The sequence below is a fragment of the Xenopus tropicalis genome, chromosome 2 (genome assembly GCF_000004195.4).
Source record: "Xenopus tropicalis strain Nigerian chromosome 2, UCB_Xtro_10.0, whole genome shotgun sequence".
In the NCBI taxonomy this organism is placed as follows: Eukaryota; Metazoa; Chordata; class Amphibia; order Anura; family Pipidae; genus Xenopus; species Xenopus tropicalis.
The window spans coordinates 155,020,827-155,039,097 of NC_030678.2; the positions used below are offsets into that span (position 1 = coordinate 155,020,827).

Here is an 18,271-nt window from a genome sequence, read left to right on the forward strand (position 1 = left end):
CGTCCTTCCCCAAGCGCGTAAATTCAACACGTCGTGGCAGGAGCAGTCGGGCAGGGGGAGCGCAGGATGGTGGAACGCAGGAGACAGGGTCGGGTCTGGGCCACCAGGGCCCACTAGAGCCGGGGCCCACCGGGATTTTTCCCGGTATCCCAGCAGCCCAGTCTGACCCTGTATGTCAGAGAGAATGTGAGTAAGAGCCGCTGAAAAGAATTGGTTGTGATTCTGTGTAAAATCAAGTTTTAACATCAGTGCACACAGCAAAAGATGGCCGGCACATAAAATTTTCCATGTAATTACATAGATGAGAACATTTTTTGAACTTCTGTGTCATGACCAATGGGGCCACAGATGAGTTTCAGGGGCTACTGGTTTTGAGTAGAGACCTAGGAGGAGGCTGAGCTGGGAAGCAGGTGGTTGGCAAAGAGGAAGAAGCTATATTACAGGGACACATGTACTTGCCAAAAAAAGTCACAGTAGAAAACAAAATAAACCAGATAAAATATAGAATCATAAACCAATTGTCTTCTCAGTACATAACACAGTAAGGAAAATGCAGTGTTAGATTTCATATCATTTTAGGGATACTTGGAGTTGCTTTATGTTTTGCCATCAACAGTCCTTTTCTTCTCTTATAGATAAAGGTTTCATTCGCCTGAATACTTCAAGGGAAGAGTACACTATTGACCAGAGCAAAGAGTTTTGTTTCCATGTAACATTCGAAGCATACCCAGCAGCACGGTGTACGTGGCTTTACCAGTCCAGCCATTTCCCATGTGAAAACACTACGGAGGGAGCAAGGTGATTACAGCACTGTGATTGGGCCCAGCACTGCTTATACTGTTGGCTTGGCTAAAGCTAATTTCTGCAACCATGAGGCGAGTTGAGAAGCTCACCTCAGGCGGCAGCGCTACTGAAGTAAACAGGGGCGGCAAAAAGCCTTACCATAAACTAGGCTAGGATAAGACTTTGTACAAGTATGTCTTAGTTGGAAAAACCAACTATCTTTCTGAAATTGTACTTCTGCCTTCTCCTATACCATAGCCAGAATGCATGATGGTCCTCAGGTCATGGGTCTTGGACTGGGCCCAATCCATGCCCTACTAAACTGGGGATATAGTCACTCCATGATATCTGTTTTGAACATTTTTAATTCTATCTTTCTGCTGCTCTCAGGCAAAGTCAAACGTTTAAGGGAAATTGCCTATCATGCAATCTAATTTGTAGGGAGCACAGTAACCCAGTGAGTAGCACTTCCGCCTTGCAGCGCTGGGGTCCTGAGTACATTTTTGGCCAGGGCTGTATCTGCAAGCATTTTGTATGTTCTCCAAAAACATACAGACAGGTTAACTGGCTCCTAATATAACTGACCATAGATTGTAAGCTCACTGGGGCAGGGACTGATGTAAAGAATGTATAGCCTCTATAAAGTACTGTGAAAATGTAGAAAGAGTCATTCATAGAATAATGTCTGTTTCTTGTTTATGAACAACAGCACGTCCAAGTACTGCAACCATAAATATATGCCTGGAGAGTATACGTTCTACATAGAAAATGAAGATGTGCAGCTCCACAAAACATTCATTTTACATCTACTGAGTGAGTTCATTTGATATTTATTGTTTGTATTTAAGGCTCTGTGTAAAAGAAGTCACACATCTGAATAAAAGGTGGTTATATCCCTTGCACCTAAATCTATATTATTATTGATTCATCCATCTCTGCCTCTGTATAAGGCAAAAGGGTCCCAATGACTTTTTTTAAATGTAGAGGGCACCTTGCTTTTGTAGCAATGCATCTGTAGATACCACTTTTGCTAATCAAGCAGTGTGACTAATACTTTTTAGGTGGTCAGTAATGACAAGGAAAAGCTGACATATAATGATGATTTGCCTGTATTAGAAACAATAACCCACTTGGTGATATCAAATAAGTGTCACCTTCTTTTTCAATGTAACAAGTGTTTTTACTGGCCCTTTTTTGTAAAGGAGGTGCTGCCTTTATTATGTGTATATGGTATGGGAGTTACATTATAATTTTATTCTAGTCATCAAGTTTGGGGTGTTAAGGATGCTAAGCAAACTAGCCCAGTCAAGTGTTGTTCAGCCTATCAGCATTATTTTTTTAAGTTATAGATTATTTTTTTTGTGAGTATATCTTGCATTCTGTTCCCTGTATATCAGGTTTTCTGATGCTCCTCCTTATTGCTAATTCCTCCTAATCACAAATCCCTTGATGTATATGATTTCCTCGTTTCTGGCCCTGCCCATTATAAACAACTCTCTGTAAGATCTTTTGGCTCTTTTGCCTGAAATTCCCAATTTTTTTATGTAAATAAAGCCCAGTGTTGGCATAGCTCTGTTTGAGCCCATTGGTACCTGAGCTGGGGTGTAAGAGTGAGTTGTCAGATAAGCCTACATCTGCGCACTCCGCAGTCAGCTCACACAGAGTTTTTGGGTGTCACCCTGTTTTGTGCCTCCACCACCCAGGCACCAATTACCTGCTTGCACTTGTATTAGTATTTACAATTGCCACAATAGAAAACCATAAAAACAGGCAGCACTGGGCAAAGCAGGCAGGAAGCGGGACAAGGGGGCATGATCGGGGTGAAATGGGGCATGGTCCAGGTGGAACTGGGTGCTGCCAAGACAGAACCTAAATATTACATTTCACAGTTGCCACTTGGCTTTCCTGTTGGTGTCAGTACCTGTAAGCCCAAGTGACTTGCTTACTTCATCGGCTCCTCTGCTATGCTTGCCTTTAGGAGTTGGTAAATCTTCCCAGACCCACTGCCTGTGTCCTCTTAGACTATAAAGCCATATGTTAACCCTAGTATTACTCTTGCTCTGACTTGCCACTTACTTTCTCCTTTACTCTGAGTCTTACAGCCACTAAGGTCCCACCAGTATTAATGTAAGTTACCTTTCCTTAAGGTGGCCATACAGGGGAAGATTTCAGATACTTATTTGGGTCCTTCAGACCGATTCGGCAGCTTATCTGCCCGTGTATGGCCACCCCTGACATGCCTACCTGGTTGATTTCTGGCCTAAAATTGGCCAGATCATGATTGGGCAGGTTTGATTTTCTCATTGGATCAGGGACCACATCAGCTCATTGATGCAGTCCTTGGTCCGGTGGCCCATATAACCGCCATTATATTTCAAGCGGATTGCACCATGTATGGCCACCTTTACATATTGATCTGGTCCCATGGTTCTTCTTATAAAAAAGAAATGCTGTATTAAAGGTATGGTGCTAACTGTTCAAGTACTTAATATTTCTTTTAAAATTCCATTGTCCTTTGGGAGTTTAAAATATTTATGTATGATGCTGACTGCCTAAAAAACAAAGCCCAGTAAATCCATGACCAGACAAAATTACTCAGCAGTCCTAATGCATGATGTTCTATTAAATGGGTGTTAGATCTAGCGCCTCGTATCCATGTTCCCCATAATTTGGCAGCAAAATATAAAAAAAACAGAATATTTTTGCATTGATGTATTTTTTGCATGTAGTTATATGCATAGATGCGGGCATCTTCCTTATCTTTGTTGAAAATTCTTATAGACTTCAAAAGAGGGGTGCAATTGTGTTGTCATAACAGGTGGCACTGCTTATGTGGGGGACTTCCGTAATGCTCTATACCACTATATAAATGGGGGGGGGGATCCCTTAGTTTTATCCAACAGATTTAAAGTCTTCAAGTAATGTGTTGTCATTGTTTTACTAAAATATGTATTGTGTTTGTCTTCAACCTGTTTTAGAGAAACCTGAGGTACATAAAACTGATGGATCAATGCAAGATTACATGTCTTGTACTTCTAGTGCCAACCCATTAGCAGTTTGGTCATGGAAGAGAAGCAGGGAAGATCTTTCCAAGTAAGTTGGATACAAAAAAACAATACAAAGTTTCAGAAAATTTAAAGGCTGCACGTCCCTTATCTGGAAACCCATTATCCAGAAAGTTCCAAATTATGGAAAGGCCATCTGCCATAGACTCAATTATAAGCAAATAATTTTTAAAAATTATTTCCTTTTTCTCTATAGTAATAAAACAGTACCTTGTACTTGATCCCAACTAAGATATAATTACCCCTTATTGGGGGCAGAACAGCCCTATTGGGTTTATTTAATGGTTAAATGATTCCCTTTTCTCTGTAATAATAAAACAGTACCTGTACTTGATCCCAACTAAGATATAATTACCCCTTATTGGGGGCAGAACAGCCCTATTGGGTTTATTTCATGGTTAAATGATTCCCTTTTCTCTGTAATAATAAAACAGTACCTGTACTTGATCCCCACTAAGATATAATTACCCCTTATTGGGGCAGAACAGCCCTATTGGGTTTATTTAATGGTTAAATGATTCCCTTTTCTCTGTAATAATAAAACAGTACCTGTACTTGATCCCAACTAAGATATAATTACCCCTTATTGGGGGCAGAACAGTCCTATTGGGTTTATTTAATGGTTAAATGATTCCCTTTTCTCTGTAATAATAAAACAGTACCTGTACTTGATCCCAACTAAGATATAATTACCCCTTATGGGGGGCAAAACAATCCTATTGGGTTTATTGAATATTTAAATGATTTTTAACAGACTTAAGTTATGGAGATCCAAATTATGGAAAGATCCCTTATCCGGAATACCCCAGGTCCTGAGCATTCTGGATAACGGGTTCCATACCTGTAGCATCTTCTAAGCATTTTTGCCTTTGTGATTTGTCTGTATGTATTTTCTAACTAATTACATGTTGTTTAAAGCTGCACAGAAGACATTACTGGTGGCATTTTGTATGGAATAGCAGAAAGGATGTCTGACACTTGGATATCCAGGAGCAGCCTGTATATAGGAAACATTACAGGGACCTTTTGGATCTGTTGCTGTGCAATTAATTCTGCAGGGCTGACTTGTGAAAGGATGCCTTTAATAAGTAAGCCGAATCCAAACTTTTCCATTCACAACAAGAAAATGTCTTATTTATGTCTTACTAAATGCATGTATATTTTTATTTACATAGCACCACTTGTGTACTTAATGTTGTCCATTAGAGCAATACATTAATAGAACAGAAAGGCTTAATACAATAATATAATAACAATAATAACAAGTAAATGCAATAATTTATTTTTTTCTCTTTTTTTTTCAGAAGCCATTGTTAAACAAAATTCATATTTTATTCCCGTGGTAACTTGTCTCTGTGCAATAAGCATCCTTTTCTTAATTGCACTGATTTATAGCAAATCCCAAAAGGTAAGAATACAGCTTAAAGGTCCCCATACACGTGAAGATTCGCTTGCTTGGTGAGGTCGCCAAGCGATCGGATCTTCACCCAATATCCCCACCTACGGGTGGGCGATATCGGGGAATGTGTAGGCTAATTCGATCGTTTGGCCCCAGGGCCAAGCGGTTGAATTATAACGAAGGGTATAGGCAAAGTCGGTTCGGGGACCGCATCAACGATCCGACTAGATTTTTTAACCTGCCCGATCGATATCTGTCCGATTTCAGCCCAGATATCGGTCAGGCAGTCCCGTCGGTAGTGCCCATACACTGACCAATACACTGACCAATATTGGCAGCTAGATTTGGCCCGTGTATGGGCACCTTTAGAGTAGATCTATGCTGCCTTTTGCAATCCTTCTGAACATTGCTCTGTCCTATGTTTACAGAAGAACCTCTATCAAAGCCAGTTACAAATGATTCAGTACATTGGCCCATCAGACAATGAATACATATACATTGATTTCAGTATCTTGGAGTATGATCTAAAATGGGAGTTCCCTAGGGAAAATCTGGAATTTGGTACGATAATGACAATCTCCAATATTGTTTTGTAATTTAAATAAATAATACACAAAACTAACTAAATATTTTTAATCCTAGGGAAAGTATTAGGTTCTGGGGCGTTTGGAAGGGTGGTGACCGCAACCGCATATGGTATTACCAAGCCAGGGGTCTCACTTCAAGTTGCTGTAAAAATGCTCAAAGGTATGCTGACATATCCACAGTAGTTCAATGCATTATGGGCTGACTGAAGGCTACTCTACTGGCTTAAGGAAGTTTTCAAATGAGTATATAGTATATTCACAAGTGTGCTTTTTACATCTGAAACATCCCCAGCTTTTATATTTTTAAGCTTCTCTACCCAGTAGATAGATAGAAATGGCTTAACTAGAGGCTACTGGGGCCCACTGCAAATTCATGTTAGGGCCCCAAAACATTGCTAAGTTGACCAACTCTACCAAGATATATTGAAATTGCTCATTAAATGAGAAATATACCCCCCCCCCAACAATGTAAGTCTCTATTAAAATACATTACATAGAACAGCCCATATGTAAAACCCTGCTTCATCTAAATAAACTATTTGTGCCATGGATTTAATAGCATTACCATTTCACAAAAGTGATACATTTTTTTGGTGTTTCAATACTTATTTGGAGGTCTGTTCCCTATAACCTTGAAACATCCAATTAGATCCCAAAGGCTGCTTTTTGCTCCCTGTTACTGGGACAAAGCTATTACACCAGTTACCCTCTTTGTCGGGTTGTACCAACATGGCTTTTAAATTGCAGCAGGAGCTTTATCACACAGTCCTAAATCCATCCAAAGACAAACTGCAAAAGGGCTCAGGTGCATCAATAAAAATCCCAACAAATTTTATTCACCTCTTCCACGTCTAACAGGGACCTGGTGCCAATTTCAATATTTCCAATACTGAACTTTATTACTTTTTAAGAATATGTTTTGGTTGTTTATAGTGTCAGTACAGCTCATGTGCTAGTATATGGTGAAGACATACCCAATGCCAGATACTGCTGTGAAACCTTTTGAAGAACATTTTAACATCATAAGAATAAGCATGAAAAGGGACAGGAACGTGTAGTCAAGTCACCTTAACCACCTCTAGTTCCAACATCAGTGACATTAGTGGACACAAAGTGGTTTATTATGAACCTGGAAGTCCTTTTCTTGACTGGTTTGACCCTTATAAATAGTCATCACAACACTTGTGTTACCCTGTTCCCATGTGACAAGTCTGAAAATAAGAATTATATATCCCTGAAAGACTAGAAAATCAGTGTTGTAGGATCCTTTATAACTATGGACCTGTTATGGTTCCATGGCTAAATACACAGGCAAAATAAGGTTTAAAAATATATTTGGCATTTTTTATTTTCACAGAGAATGCTGATGGTTCGGAAAAAGATGCGCTTATGTCAGAACTAAAGATGATGACTCAAATTGGGCACCATCAAAACATAGTCAATATGCTGGGAGCGTGCACAGCGGCAGGTAATTATGTTACTCTTCTATCCTGTTTGAGAATTGGGTATGTTTGTATTAAACACCCTTAAATGTTATTTCTGACCCACGTAAGGGCAAATTCTTCAGTACAGTAAGAGTGATCAGCACTTAGTCTGGTCTGTAAAATAAATAGTTCAACAAAAAAGTAAAACATTACACAGCTTGTTCCAGACTTCACCATGCTTAAAGGGATTCTGTCATGATTTTATGGTGTAGATTTTATTACTAAATTACAAAATGCACCAGGGGTGGGCCAAGCCGTGTACATTGCAAATAATTCACTCTACCATTTAAGATTTTATTCCTGAACTAATAAATCTATTTTTTACCTGTAATATTGGTGTGTAGGCGCCATCTCAGTGCATTGTGCCTGAGTCTGAGCTTTCAGAAGGAGCCAGCGCTACACATTAGAACTGCTTTCAGCTAACCTATTGTTTCTCCCAGCGCCGGATTTCAAAAGCAGCCGCCCCTAGGCCGTCCCCCATTCGCGCCCCCTGCGCATGCGCGAACAAGCCCCCCATGCCGCGCCGCGTCGATGCAAGCGCGCATGAGCAGGCATTTAACTCCCATACGGAGCAGTGGGGAGAAATCCCCACTGCTCCGTATCGGAGCAAAATTTCAAAATTTCGTTGCGGCGGGGCGGCATGCCGCCCCTAAATTTGTGCCACCCGGGCCTTTGCGGCCTCTCCGCAAATCCGGACCTGGTTTCTCCTACTCAATGTAACTGGAGTCAGGGCTGGAAAGTGTTTTACTATTGAGTGTTATTCTTATATCTCCCACTAGGTGGGGCAAGGGAGCATTTTTAGCAATGCAGGTGTCAGTGAGCTGTTATCTTGTAATCTGCTCGTTGATATCACTCCAACTTGTAGCATTAAAGAGAGACTGAAGCACAAGTCGCATGGCTGAGGGCACTTGGGAAACTAAGAATATGTCTAAATGGATTGCAATGCAGGATTCTGCTGGAGGAGCACTATTAACTGATGCATTTAGTAAAAAACATTTTTCACATGACAGAATCCCTTTAAGTTTTATGCTGGCCTCTGCAAAGGAATACCTTGGCTGTCCAATAGCTGGTGTACGCAGTTCCTCTGACAATTCTCTGCAGTTTTACTATGCTTTATACCAAGCTGGGGTTGTTCTGAGAACAACTGCTATACCCCATTTGTATACAGCTGCCTTGAGCCTTTGTAGCCTGATTGCTTATAATGCTGCCATGTCATAGTGATTTATACTCTCTTTAACCAACAACAGGACCTGTTTACCTAATTTTTGAATACTGTCGTCATGGAGATCTTCTAAATTATTTGAGAAATGAACGAGAAACATTTCACAAAACATGGACAGATGTTGTCAAGGACCATAACTTTAGTTTCTACCATAATTTTACTCAGCACCAAAAACCCAGGTAAGATTCAATCCAAGAACAAAAAACGTTTCTCCTAATTCAGTTCCAGTTTTTTCCCTTAGACGTCAATAGAGTTTTCCCATTTTAAATAGTGAATCTGCCCCATTTCGCTTCTCTGAAAAATTTGCAGATCTTTAAAAAGATTTGCGATACGGAGAAAAATTCTATAAACGTTGGAAATGATGCTTATTAAAAAAAAACTGAGTTTAATAAGATTTAGAATTCACATATTCAAATATTTGAACCAAATGAAAATGTTGACAAATAGGCCACCCCATGTTACATAAATAGCTGATATTTACACAGTAGATTGTATACTGAATAATGTACTCCTTTTCTCTGCCCGATACAATTACACCTATTTTGACTTTAATAGATGAATGATTTCTGTGATTCTCGCTTCACTTGTCTTTAGTGTGAGACGTGAAAGCCTCCTGGACAATGGCTCTTACATGGCCGAGAACAGAACACTGGTATCTGGGAACAGTCAACAAAGATGGGATTTCTCATTAAACTGTGAACAAAATGACAATCAGGAAGAATGTAAGAAATGCAAAAAAACTTTATTGTTTTATATAATAAAAAGAAAAGCTATTACACACTTGGACTGATAGTATACTGTATATGCAGTGTATACAATATAAATGTCATAATATAAGGAAGCTCCCAAACCAGTGCAATTAGAATCAGAATGTATTAATCATCTCTGCAGCATCAGCTACTATGAGAGGAAACCTAATTTTTTGCTTGGAAAACTGAGACAACCCCTAAGCTTAGCTTCTCAACAGCTGCCCAGAGCGCACTGAGCATGTGCAGTGCCACTGGCACTCAAATTCCAAGATGGGGAGCTCAAGGTTAAAGGCCTGGATCATTTCTGCTATAGAGATGCCGAACTGTTAGGCTGGTGCCATGGGTTTAGTTTATAAAATGTGGCATTTGGTATCCAGCTGAATCTATTGTGGAGGATTTGGTGTCTCCAGCTAAAATATATAGATATATGTCATGTCTGTGCCCTGAGCAGGTATAAATGTAGCTACCACTACTCCATCTATAAAGTTATAATCAGGACCAGAACTAGGGGGGGGGGGTGTGATTAAGGCACAATGGAAGGATGTGAAATAAAGCATAAATCATTGCTCCCACTGCTCTGAATTTATCCTGGCTTTAATCAAGTTCCTGGGAGACTGGAAGCAGAGCAGGTCCCTGGTAAGTGGGTGGAGGAGGTAGGGGGTGATGTTTTGGCAAGCCAGCCAATGGGCAGGTGGGCCAGTGAATGGAGGGTGACGAGCAGGGGGTAGTACAAGAGGTTTTGCCTTGGGCAGCTGTATCTCTTGACCCAGTACTGGTTATAATGATTGAATATTTAATACTGCAAAAACAGTGATATTGTCCCCTTGAATGGAAGTGTTTAGCAGCATTACTAGCCATGCCAACTCCTCTCCTGTGCCTGAGATATATCTTTGAAAACAAATGGGCAGACTAGTAAATTTTATTTGATCCAGTTTCTTTTAATCTGAAATAAAAATATTATTGCTTGTGTTTTATCACATAACACAATTATTTTTTCCCTCTTAAGTAATCAAATATGAAAACACAAGATGTTATGATGAAGAAGACCTGCATGTTCTGACATTTGAAGACCTGCTGTGCTTTTCATATCAAGTTGCCAAGGGGATGGAGTTCCTTGAGTCAAAACTTGTAAGTTTACTTGGTTTTAAAATATATTTCTTTCTTTGAGGATAAAATAATTATTGGTACAGTATAATTCATTATTTTATTTTGACTGATCTTTGCCATAGGTACCAGATTGGGTGAAACTATATGAGAGATTGGAATTTCAGATATGCCAACTAACTCCTGATATCTGATTATAAATAAATGACCCATATATGCTGAGATACACGGCCCAGAGAATTTAATGCTTCATGTGAACCTTCTCTGATCCTTACAAACCTCTGTAGGCCCCTGGGACTAATATTGCTGCTATGAAAACTGATAGTCCAATGAGTGGGGATGAATACAAAATTCTGATAACCAATCATTTCCTTGCACAGTGTATCCACAGGGATCTCGCAGCAAGAAATATCCTGATAACCAATGGGAAAGTGGCCAAAATATGCGACTTTGGACTTGCTAGAGATATTGAGAATGACTTAAACTATGTGGTCAAAGGCAATGTAAGTGACATTTTGTTATTATAATCTACTGTTCTTGAGGAAGGGAAAAGGGTTTGGGCAGGAGTGGTCAACCTGTGGCCCTAATGTTGTCCAAGCTGGAATGGAAATTTCAAGACCCCTATTTTACATTTTTAATGGGATCATAAAAAGTGGTGTAAAATCCAAGAAAATGTAAAATCTGGGAAATACATTATACATTATACTGTATATTGATGGGACTTCAAAAAAAAGTGTAAAATGAGAGAAAACTTAAAATCAGGGTATGTAAAATTGAGATGTAACTGTAGCTGGAACAAATGAAGACAAAATAGACAAATAATTCTTGGATGTATGGCTGCTGAGAATGACCATACGCCAAGGTGCAGATGAATAGGAAGTGCTAAACCAAAAGGCAAATGACCTATAGTCACAATTGATACCCAGATATAATTCCTACCTATCTATCCCTTTGATCTTCACCCCCATGCCTTAATGCCTCTCTGTGCAACTCAACTGCCAATAATCCTCCTTCCTTTTCTAGGCCACTCAAAGTCTCTCCCCACCGTACAATGTGAATAGGCTCTGGGAACAACATGCCTTTTTACTGCTATTAGTGTTATCTATAACTTAATTATATAATTGGCCTGTATCTCTAACTGTTTGGTTTGCTTCTATTTTTTTTGTAGGCTCGTCTGCCAGTCAAATGGATGGCACCAGAAAGCATATTTGAAGGCATATATACCATAAAAAGTGATGTGTGGTCATATGGCATATTACTGTGGGAGATCTTTTCTCTTGGTGAGAATTCTATAAATGATATAGACAAGTGTGTGCGTTATTTTAAAGAGTAGCTGCTTCACTTTCCTGGAAGATCCTTCTTTTTTCTTGAAACTTTATAGTTTTTGTATTTTTGACGCTGGTTTTTGTGCAACAGCTCGAAAAATTTGAGTTCTTTTGCGACTTTTCCTCACACAGACTTTTCCTATCTGATTTCTTTTAGTAAATTTTATACATTGAAGGAAATGAGTTCAGTCGAGTTCGAAAATGTAAAAAAATTAGAAATAGAATATTGGTAAATGTGCCTCCTTATATTGCTTCTTTTCACAACAGGAATTAATCCCTATCCTGGCATTCAGGTTAATGCCCAGTTCTACAAGCTCCTGCAAAGCGGATTTAAAATGGAACAGCCATTCTACTCCACTAATGAGATGTGAGTATGTATGCTTGCTGAAGGCTAGAACTACTGCGGCTATTGGCGTAACTTGGGATATGTAGAGCCACGCTACTGTCTTTAGGGGCCAAAAACATTATATAGCACAATGGCTTTTCCTTCTTCTCTCCTAAAGAACTATAGATAGGTAGCTGTAGATAGCACCATTCTATTTGCATAGTAACCTAGAGCAGAAATAATATAGGAGAGACCTCATTTTATACTATATTAATAAGAATTAGAAAATATAAAAATAGTAACTCTGAATGATTTATATATTAAGCAAAAGCTTAAGCGGCAGGGGTTGCAAAAGTATTAGTAGAAGTGCGAGATAATATTTTATTTTGGGTTTAGAGTTAACATAGAGCATGGTGCCACCTGCTGGATGTCTGAAGTCCAGCCCAAATCTTACCCAAACTCATTTTAGTTGTCATTGCACCTATTGTACCATAGTTTTCAGGCCTTGGCCATAGGCCTCTGGGCCCCAGAGTTTCAGAACCACTGATTTAATTAATCCTAAGATCACTGAGCCCCTACAGTTTGCACAAGTAGCAAATTAGCACATCATGCAAACTTTAATAGGCCTGGGAGTATATATCTATATATATATATATATATATATATATATATATATATATATATATATATAGATATATACTGGATATAGAGTGGAGCACACCTGCCACCAAAATAGCAGCCCTGGGTGCAGGTAAAAAAATAGACATATAGAGAAAGAGTACCGCACACTCAGGGACTTGGTGCAAAAGAAAAAAAAAAGGTTTTTTCTCTCTCTCTCTCTCTCTCTCTCTCTCTCTCTCTCTCTCTCTCTCTCTCTCTCTCTCTCTCTCTCTATATATATATATATATATATATATATATATACATATAAACATAGTACCATATATAAGAAGAAAGAGGACCATCATGCCTTATTCCATGAATAGTGATTGTCTTTTTATTTCACCATCATGCTGCAAATTCCAATGTGGATCTCGCAACTAATCGACTAAGACTGGAGAGTGGTCTGGGTGCAGACTTTTTCATTAAATATTTTTTTGTTTTCTAACAAAGTCCCTGTGTGTGCGACTCATTGTCTTGCTATACACATGGTTCTTGCAAGGCATTTGATTATTATTAGGGTGTGCTCTGTTCTTTTCTGTATATATATATATATATATTTTTTTTTTTTTTTTTTTCATTTTATAAAAGTCCTTTTGTTGTATGAGAAAGGTCCTAATAACAACCAAAATGTCAGATTTTTTGTGCAATTTGCTTAATAAAGGTATGAAGTTTTAATAAGGGTGTGCTAGTCTAATAATATTTATATATATACAGTGGTGTGAAAAACTATTTGCCCCCTTCCTGATTTCTTATTCTTTTGCATGTTTGTCACACTTAAATGTTTCTGCTCATCAAAAACCGTTAACTATTAGTCAAAGATAACATAATTGAACACAAAATGCAGTTTTTTAATGAAGGTTTACATTATTAAGGGAGAAAAAAAACTCCAAATCTACATGGCCCTGTGTGAAAAAGTGATTGCCCCCCTTGTTAAAAAATAACTTAACTGTGGTTTATCAATTTAAATTTTCAATTTCAATATCAATTTCTGTAGTCACCCCCAGGCCTGATTACTGCCACACCTGTTTCAATCAAGAAATCACTTAAATAGGAGCTACCTGACACAGAGAAGTAGCCCAAAAGCACCTCAAAAGCTAGACATCATGCCAAGATCCAAAGAAATTCAGGAACAAATGAGAACAAAAGTAATTGAGATCTATCAGTCTGGTAAAGGTTATAAAGCCATTTCTAAAGCTTTGGGACTCCAGCGAACCACAGTGAGAGCCATTATCCACAAATGGCAAAAACATGGAACAGTGGTGAACCTTCCCAGGAGTGGCCGGCCGACCAAAATTACCCCAAGAGTGCAGAGACAACTCATCTGAGGGGCCACAAAAGACCCCAGGACATCTAAAGAACTGCAGGCCTCACTTGCCTCAATTAAGGTCAGTGTTCACGACTCCACCATAAGAAAGAGACTGGGCAAAAACGGCCTGCATGGCAGATTTCCAAGGCGCAAACCACTTTTAAGCAAAAAGAACATTATGGCTCGTCTCAATTTTGCTAAAAAACATCTCAATGATTGCCAAGACTTTTGGGAAAATACCTTGTGGACCGACGAGACAAAAGTTGAACTTTTTGGAAGGTGCGTGTCCCGTTACATCTGGCGTAAAAGTAACACAGCATTTCAGAAAAAGAACATCATACCAACAGTAAAATATGGTGGCGGTAGTGTGATGGTCTGGGGTTGTTTTGCTGCTTCAGGACCAGGAAGGCTTGCTGTGATAGATGGAACCATGAAGTCTACTGTCTACCAAAAAATCCTGAAGGAGAATGTCCGGCCATCTGTTCGTCAACTCAAGCTGAAGCGATCTTGGGTGCTGCAGCAGGACAATGACCCAAAACAAACCAGCAAATCCACCTCTGAATGGCTGAAGAAAAACAAAATGAAGACTTTGGAGTGGCCTAGTCAAAGTCCTGACCTGAATCCTATTGAGATGTTGTGGCATGACCTTAAAAAGGCGGTTCATGCTAGAAAACCCTCAAATAAAGCTGAATTACAACAATTCTGCAAAGATGAGTGGGCCAAAATTCCTCCAGAGCGCTGTAAAAGACTCGTTGCAAGTTATCGCAAACGCTTGATTGCAGTTATTGCTGCTAAGGGTGGCCCAACCAGTTATTAGGTTCAGGGGGCAATTACTTTTTCACACAGGGCCATGTAGGTTTGAATTTTTTTTCTCCCTAAATAATAAAAACCCTCATTTAAAAACTGCATTTTGTGTTTACTTGTGTTATCTTTGACTAATAGTTAAATGTGTTTGATGATCAGAAACATTTTGTGTGACAAACATGCAAAAGAATAAGAAATCAGGAAGGGGGCAAATAGATTTTCACACCACTGTATATATATATATATATATATATATATATATGGGAGGGCATATCTTGGCAGCTTAATGCTTAGAATGTCTTAATGCCTGTTTCTCTGACATTTCGGCTGGTATGATAAATGCTGGGATACGTGCACTCACATTACATGATATGGGATGGTTGGGAGCAATGTGTGAGTTCCTTGGGGATATCAGCCCATTAGTAGGCCTTTTATTACATGTATTGCATGTTGACTCAATGTTGGCTCTAGTGACATGAACTTTATTATCAATTTTTTTTCTGCTTTTATTTTAAGATCTGTTTTCCCCCCACAGATATTTCCTGATGCAATCCTGCTGGGCGTTTGATTCTAGGAAAAGACCATCTTTCCCACAGCTTGTTTCCTTTTTGGGATATCAGATTTCAAATACGGAAGCTTTGGTATGTCAAAATGCACAGGGAAGGATAATGTTTTTTTTTTGGGAGGGCGGCAGCATGAAGAACAATAACGCCAGAGCGAATTGGGCACAATTGCATTTTTATTACTGCCTGGGGAACACAAGCAAATAGCTGAAGTCCGTATTCAGGGCCGGCTCGAGGTTAACTGTAGCTCTTTATAGAACCCTGAATCGGCACAGTTACAAAAACCAATAAATGACTATTTCTGTGCAAGCTTACCGGATAACAGGCAATAATATGCACGGCATGCTGCATACTAGTACAGTAATAGGACAGGCCTGGAATGCTACACAGCTGCCATGTTTCTTATTTGATCCTTACTGCTGCTTTGCTACAACCAGATACTATGTGGCACTCCTTGCTTGCCAAAGGGCAACTAGGAGAGAAGTGTAGAGGTTTCTTAGCAGCATTTCATTGCACCTTATTTACTGTAGGATCAATTATAGGTACAATTTATTCCAATTATCCCCCCCATAAATAAGACATGATGCAACAGAGCCTATACAGAAATGACTGCCCTACTGTTGTATTTAAGATTAGTGGTTTGCAGCAGTGCTTGAACTGGGTCAGAAAAAGTGGAGGGATTGTTTGTGCTCTGTGGGTCGCGCAGCCTTTAGGGACCCAAAATGAAAATAATATATATGAATTTTCATGGCTGGCAATTCAGCTTCTGCAAACACAGCGCCCTGCCTTTGTATTCTTTGTACCCTGTGCTGTAACACTACAACCCCAAGTATATACTATATTACCCCACATTTTTTATAGATCTCATCCTCTCACCATTCCTCAGGATGCAACCATTCTCTACCTTCATTTTCTCTTTTGTTACCCCTATTTTTCCGTACTATGGGAGGGTCCACCTGGGCCATGACCTTTGGAAATTACAGACAATACCACATTGTACCTCTCTATAAATCCCTCCCTTGTCTCAAGTTCTCCACTGCCGATCAGCCTTTATAATCACAGGCCCACCTCTGCCCTGCCTGTTTCTCTGCATAGTCCTCCATTTTCCTACCAATTTCCCTGGCCCTTTTTGCCTCTTCCCTGACCATTTTCCCGCCCCTTATATCATAGCCCCAACCCCCAGATAACATTATGACCCACCCCCAAACTAAAGGCTGGTATACGAATAAAAATAGGTGGCAACTCTAACTGTAGTGGGAATGTCTACAGGGACAGGAATGGCTACAAAACTGACATTTAGCTCACACTGCATTTAGCCACTCACTGCAGGGTAGAGGAAGAATTCCAAACCACGCGCACCAGTAATAATAACGTTTTTTTCTTAGCAAACACCACAATGGTGCAAATAAACAATTGTGCACTGTTGTTGGGCACCAAGCTGTAGCACTATAACATACCTCCCAACATTTTGAAAATGGAAAGAGGGACAAAAAGAAATGCTGCGCGTAGTGCGGCAAAATTTTTTGGCCACACCCATTTTTGTGACCACACCCTCTAAATACCACTCCCATTTGACTAAATTTGGCAGGTTATTTAAAGTTTGAACACATTTCTGGGGGTTTTAGCATCTTGTTTTATGCTTTACTACAGTTTTGTTAAAAAAAAACTGGAATTGCCCTTTTTACCATTCTGGGCTCTCTGCCAAAAGCCCACTTATTTAATTAAGTCTAAGAAACAATGTATCTAAATGCAGGTGAAGCTTGTTAAGATTTCTGGGCTTTCTGCCAAAAGCTACTTTTTAATTAAATTTGTATCTTTTTTAGCTCAGTGCAGGAGATCAAAGGGAAATGAGGGACTTTCAGTAAGAATCCCCTGCAGGTTGAGCTGTCAAAAGAGGGACTGTCCTGCAAAAATCAGGACAGTTGGGAGCTATGCTATATTGGAAGTATAATGGCGAGGGCACATGGTGCGTATATCTGCTTCTCTCAGCCATACGTTTTTCAGCCCAGCTGAGAGAAGAAGATCCACTTGCGTATGCTCCAACCTCTGGATCGCCAGTCGGCCTGGAAAATGTTCGGTTTTTTTTTCAGTTATCTGCTCCGCTCTGTGTGCCTTCACTCGGGCGGATCTACTTCTCTCAGCCTGGCCAAAAAACTCAGGACTGAGAGAAGCAGATATACGCACTGTGTGCCCTTTCCCGTAGGCCATAATGGGTTTTAACCCTTGGTATGGCAGACTAGGATAAACTTCACTTAGGGCTGGACCCTCTGTTTGTAGTGAGAGTGAGATTTGCTGGGGGTTTTACACCATAGGCAGGTTAATGACTGATTCTATGTCAATGACAGTTCCTTGTAGATCCCAAGAGGACGTACCCCCCTTCCACCTTTTATTAAATAACCCCAATTATGGTCTTTTCTTCCACATTCAGGTGTATCAGAATATGGACCAGCCTAACGGACGGGATTCCACCTGTCTGAAGAACAGTATCAATGAGATGAACAGCACTATTCTTCCTGCTCAGGAGTCTCCCTAAGCGGGATAGGGGAGTGGTTCACTTACCCTTCATGTCATTGTTCACTTCCAGATAGAGGTTTTACTTTGACAAAAGGTTGAAATTGATGAACACTTGTATTTTTTTCAACTTCAACTACTATGGCATTATAATCCTACTGGTTCCAGGAGTTTGAAGCGGAGTTACATGCCCCTTACTGGGTTTTCCTTTAAGAAACAGATTAATTAATTCAACCATCTGAAAGTGTTTCTTCTTTCCTAGGTTTTAGTGATGTGTGGGCCAATGGGTTAACCCATGGGTTAGCCAGGTTCGTGCGGACGCCTGTGGCATCAAAGGGGGCGGGTTGATGATAAAAGGGGCGGAACTATAAAATCACAGGA

General features: G+C 39.7%; 1 protein-coding gene across 1 annotated transcript in view; it reads left to right on the forward strand.

The window, feature by feature from the left end:
- flt3 (fms related tyrosine kinase 3) overlaps nucleotides 1-18,271 on the forward strand; it is a 31,135-nt gene extending 12,864 nt beyond the window's left edge. The window contains exons 8-23 of the mRNA XM_012957932.3: nucleotides 636-798; nucleotides 1,493-1,596; nucleotides 3,762-3,876; nucleotides 4,767-4,936; nucleotides 5,153-5,256; nucleotides 5,676-5,808; nucleotides 5,890-5,994; nucleotides 7,192-7,302; nucleotides 8,566-8,719; nucleotides 9,135-9,262; nucleotides 10,296-10,417; nucleotides 10,774-10,896; nucleotides 11,562-11,673; nucleotides 11,986-12,085; nucleotides 15,352-15,457; nucleotides 17,808-18,271. Coding sequence (XP_012813386.2) covers nucleotides 636-798; nucleotides 1,493-1,596; nucleotides 3,762-3,876; nucleotides 4,767-4,936; nucleotides 5,153-5,256; nucleotides 5,676-5,808; nucleotides 5,890-5,994; nucleotides 7,192-7,302; nucleotides 8,566-8,719; nucleotides 9,135-9,262; nucleotides 10,296-10,417; nucleotides 10,774-10,896; nucleotides 11,562-11,673; nucleotides 11,986-12,085; nucleotides 15,352-15,457; nucleotides 17,808-17,912 — 1,955 coding nt within the window. The 3' untranslated portion in view covers nucleotides 17,913-18,271. The remainder of the gene's footprint in view (nucleotides 1-635; nucleotides 799-1,492; nucleotides 1,597-3,761; nucleotides 3,877-4,766; nucleotides 4,937-5,152; nucleotides 5,257-5,675; nucleotides 5,809-5,889; nucleotides 5,995-7,191; nucleotides 7,303-8,565; nucleotides 8,720-9,134; nucleotides 9,263-10,295; nucleotides 10,418-10,773; nucleotides 10,897-11,561; nucleotides 11,674-11,985; nucleotides 12,086-15,351; nucleotides 15,458-17,807) is intronic.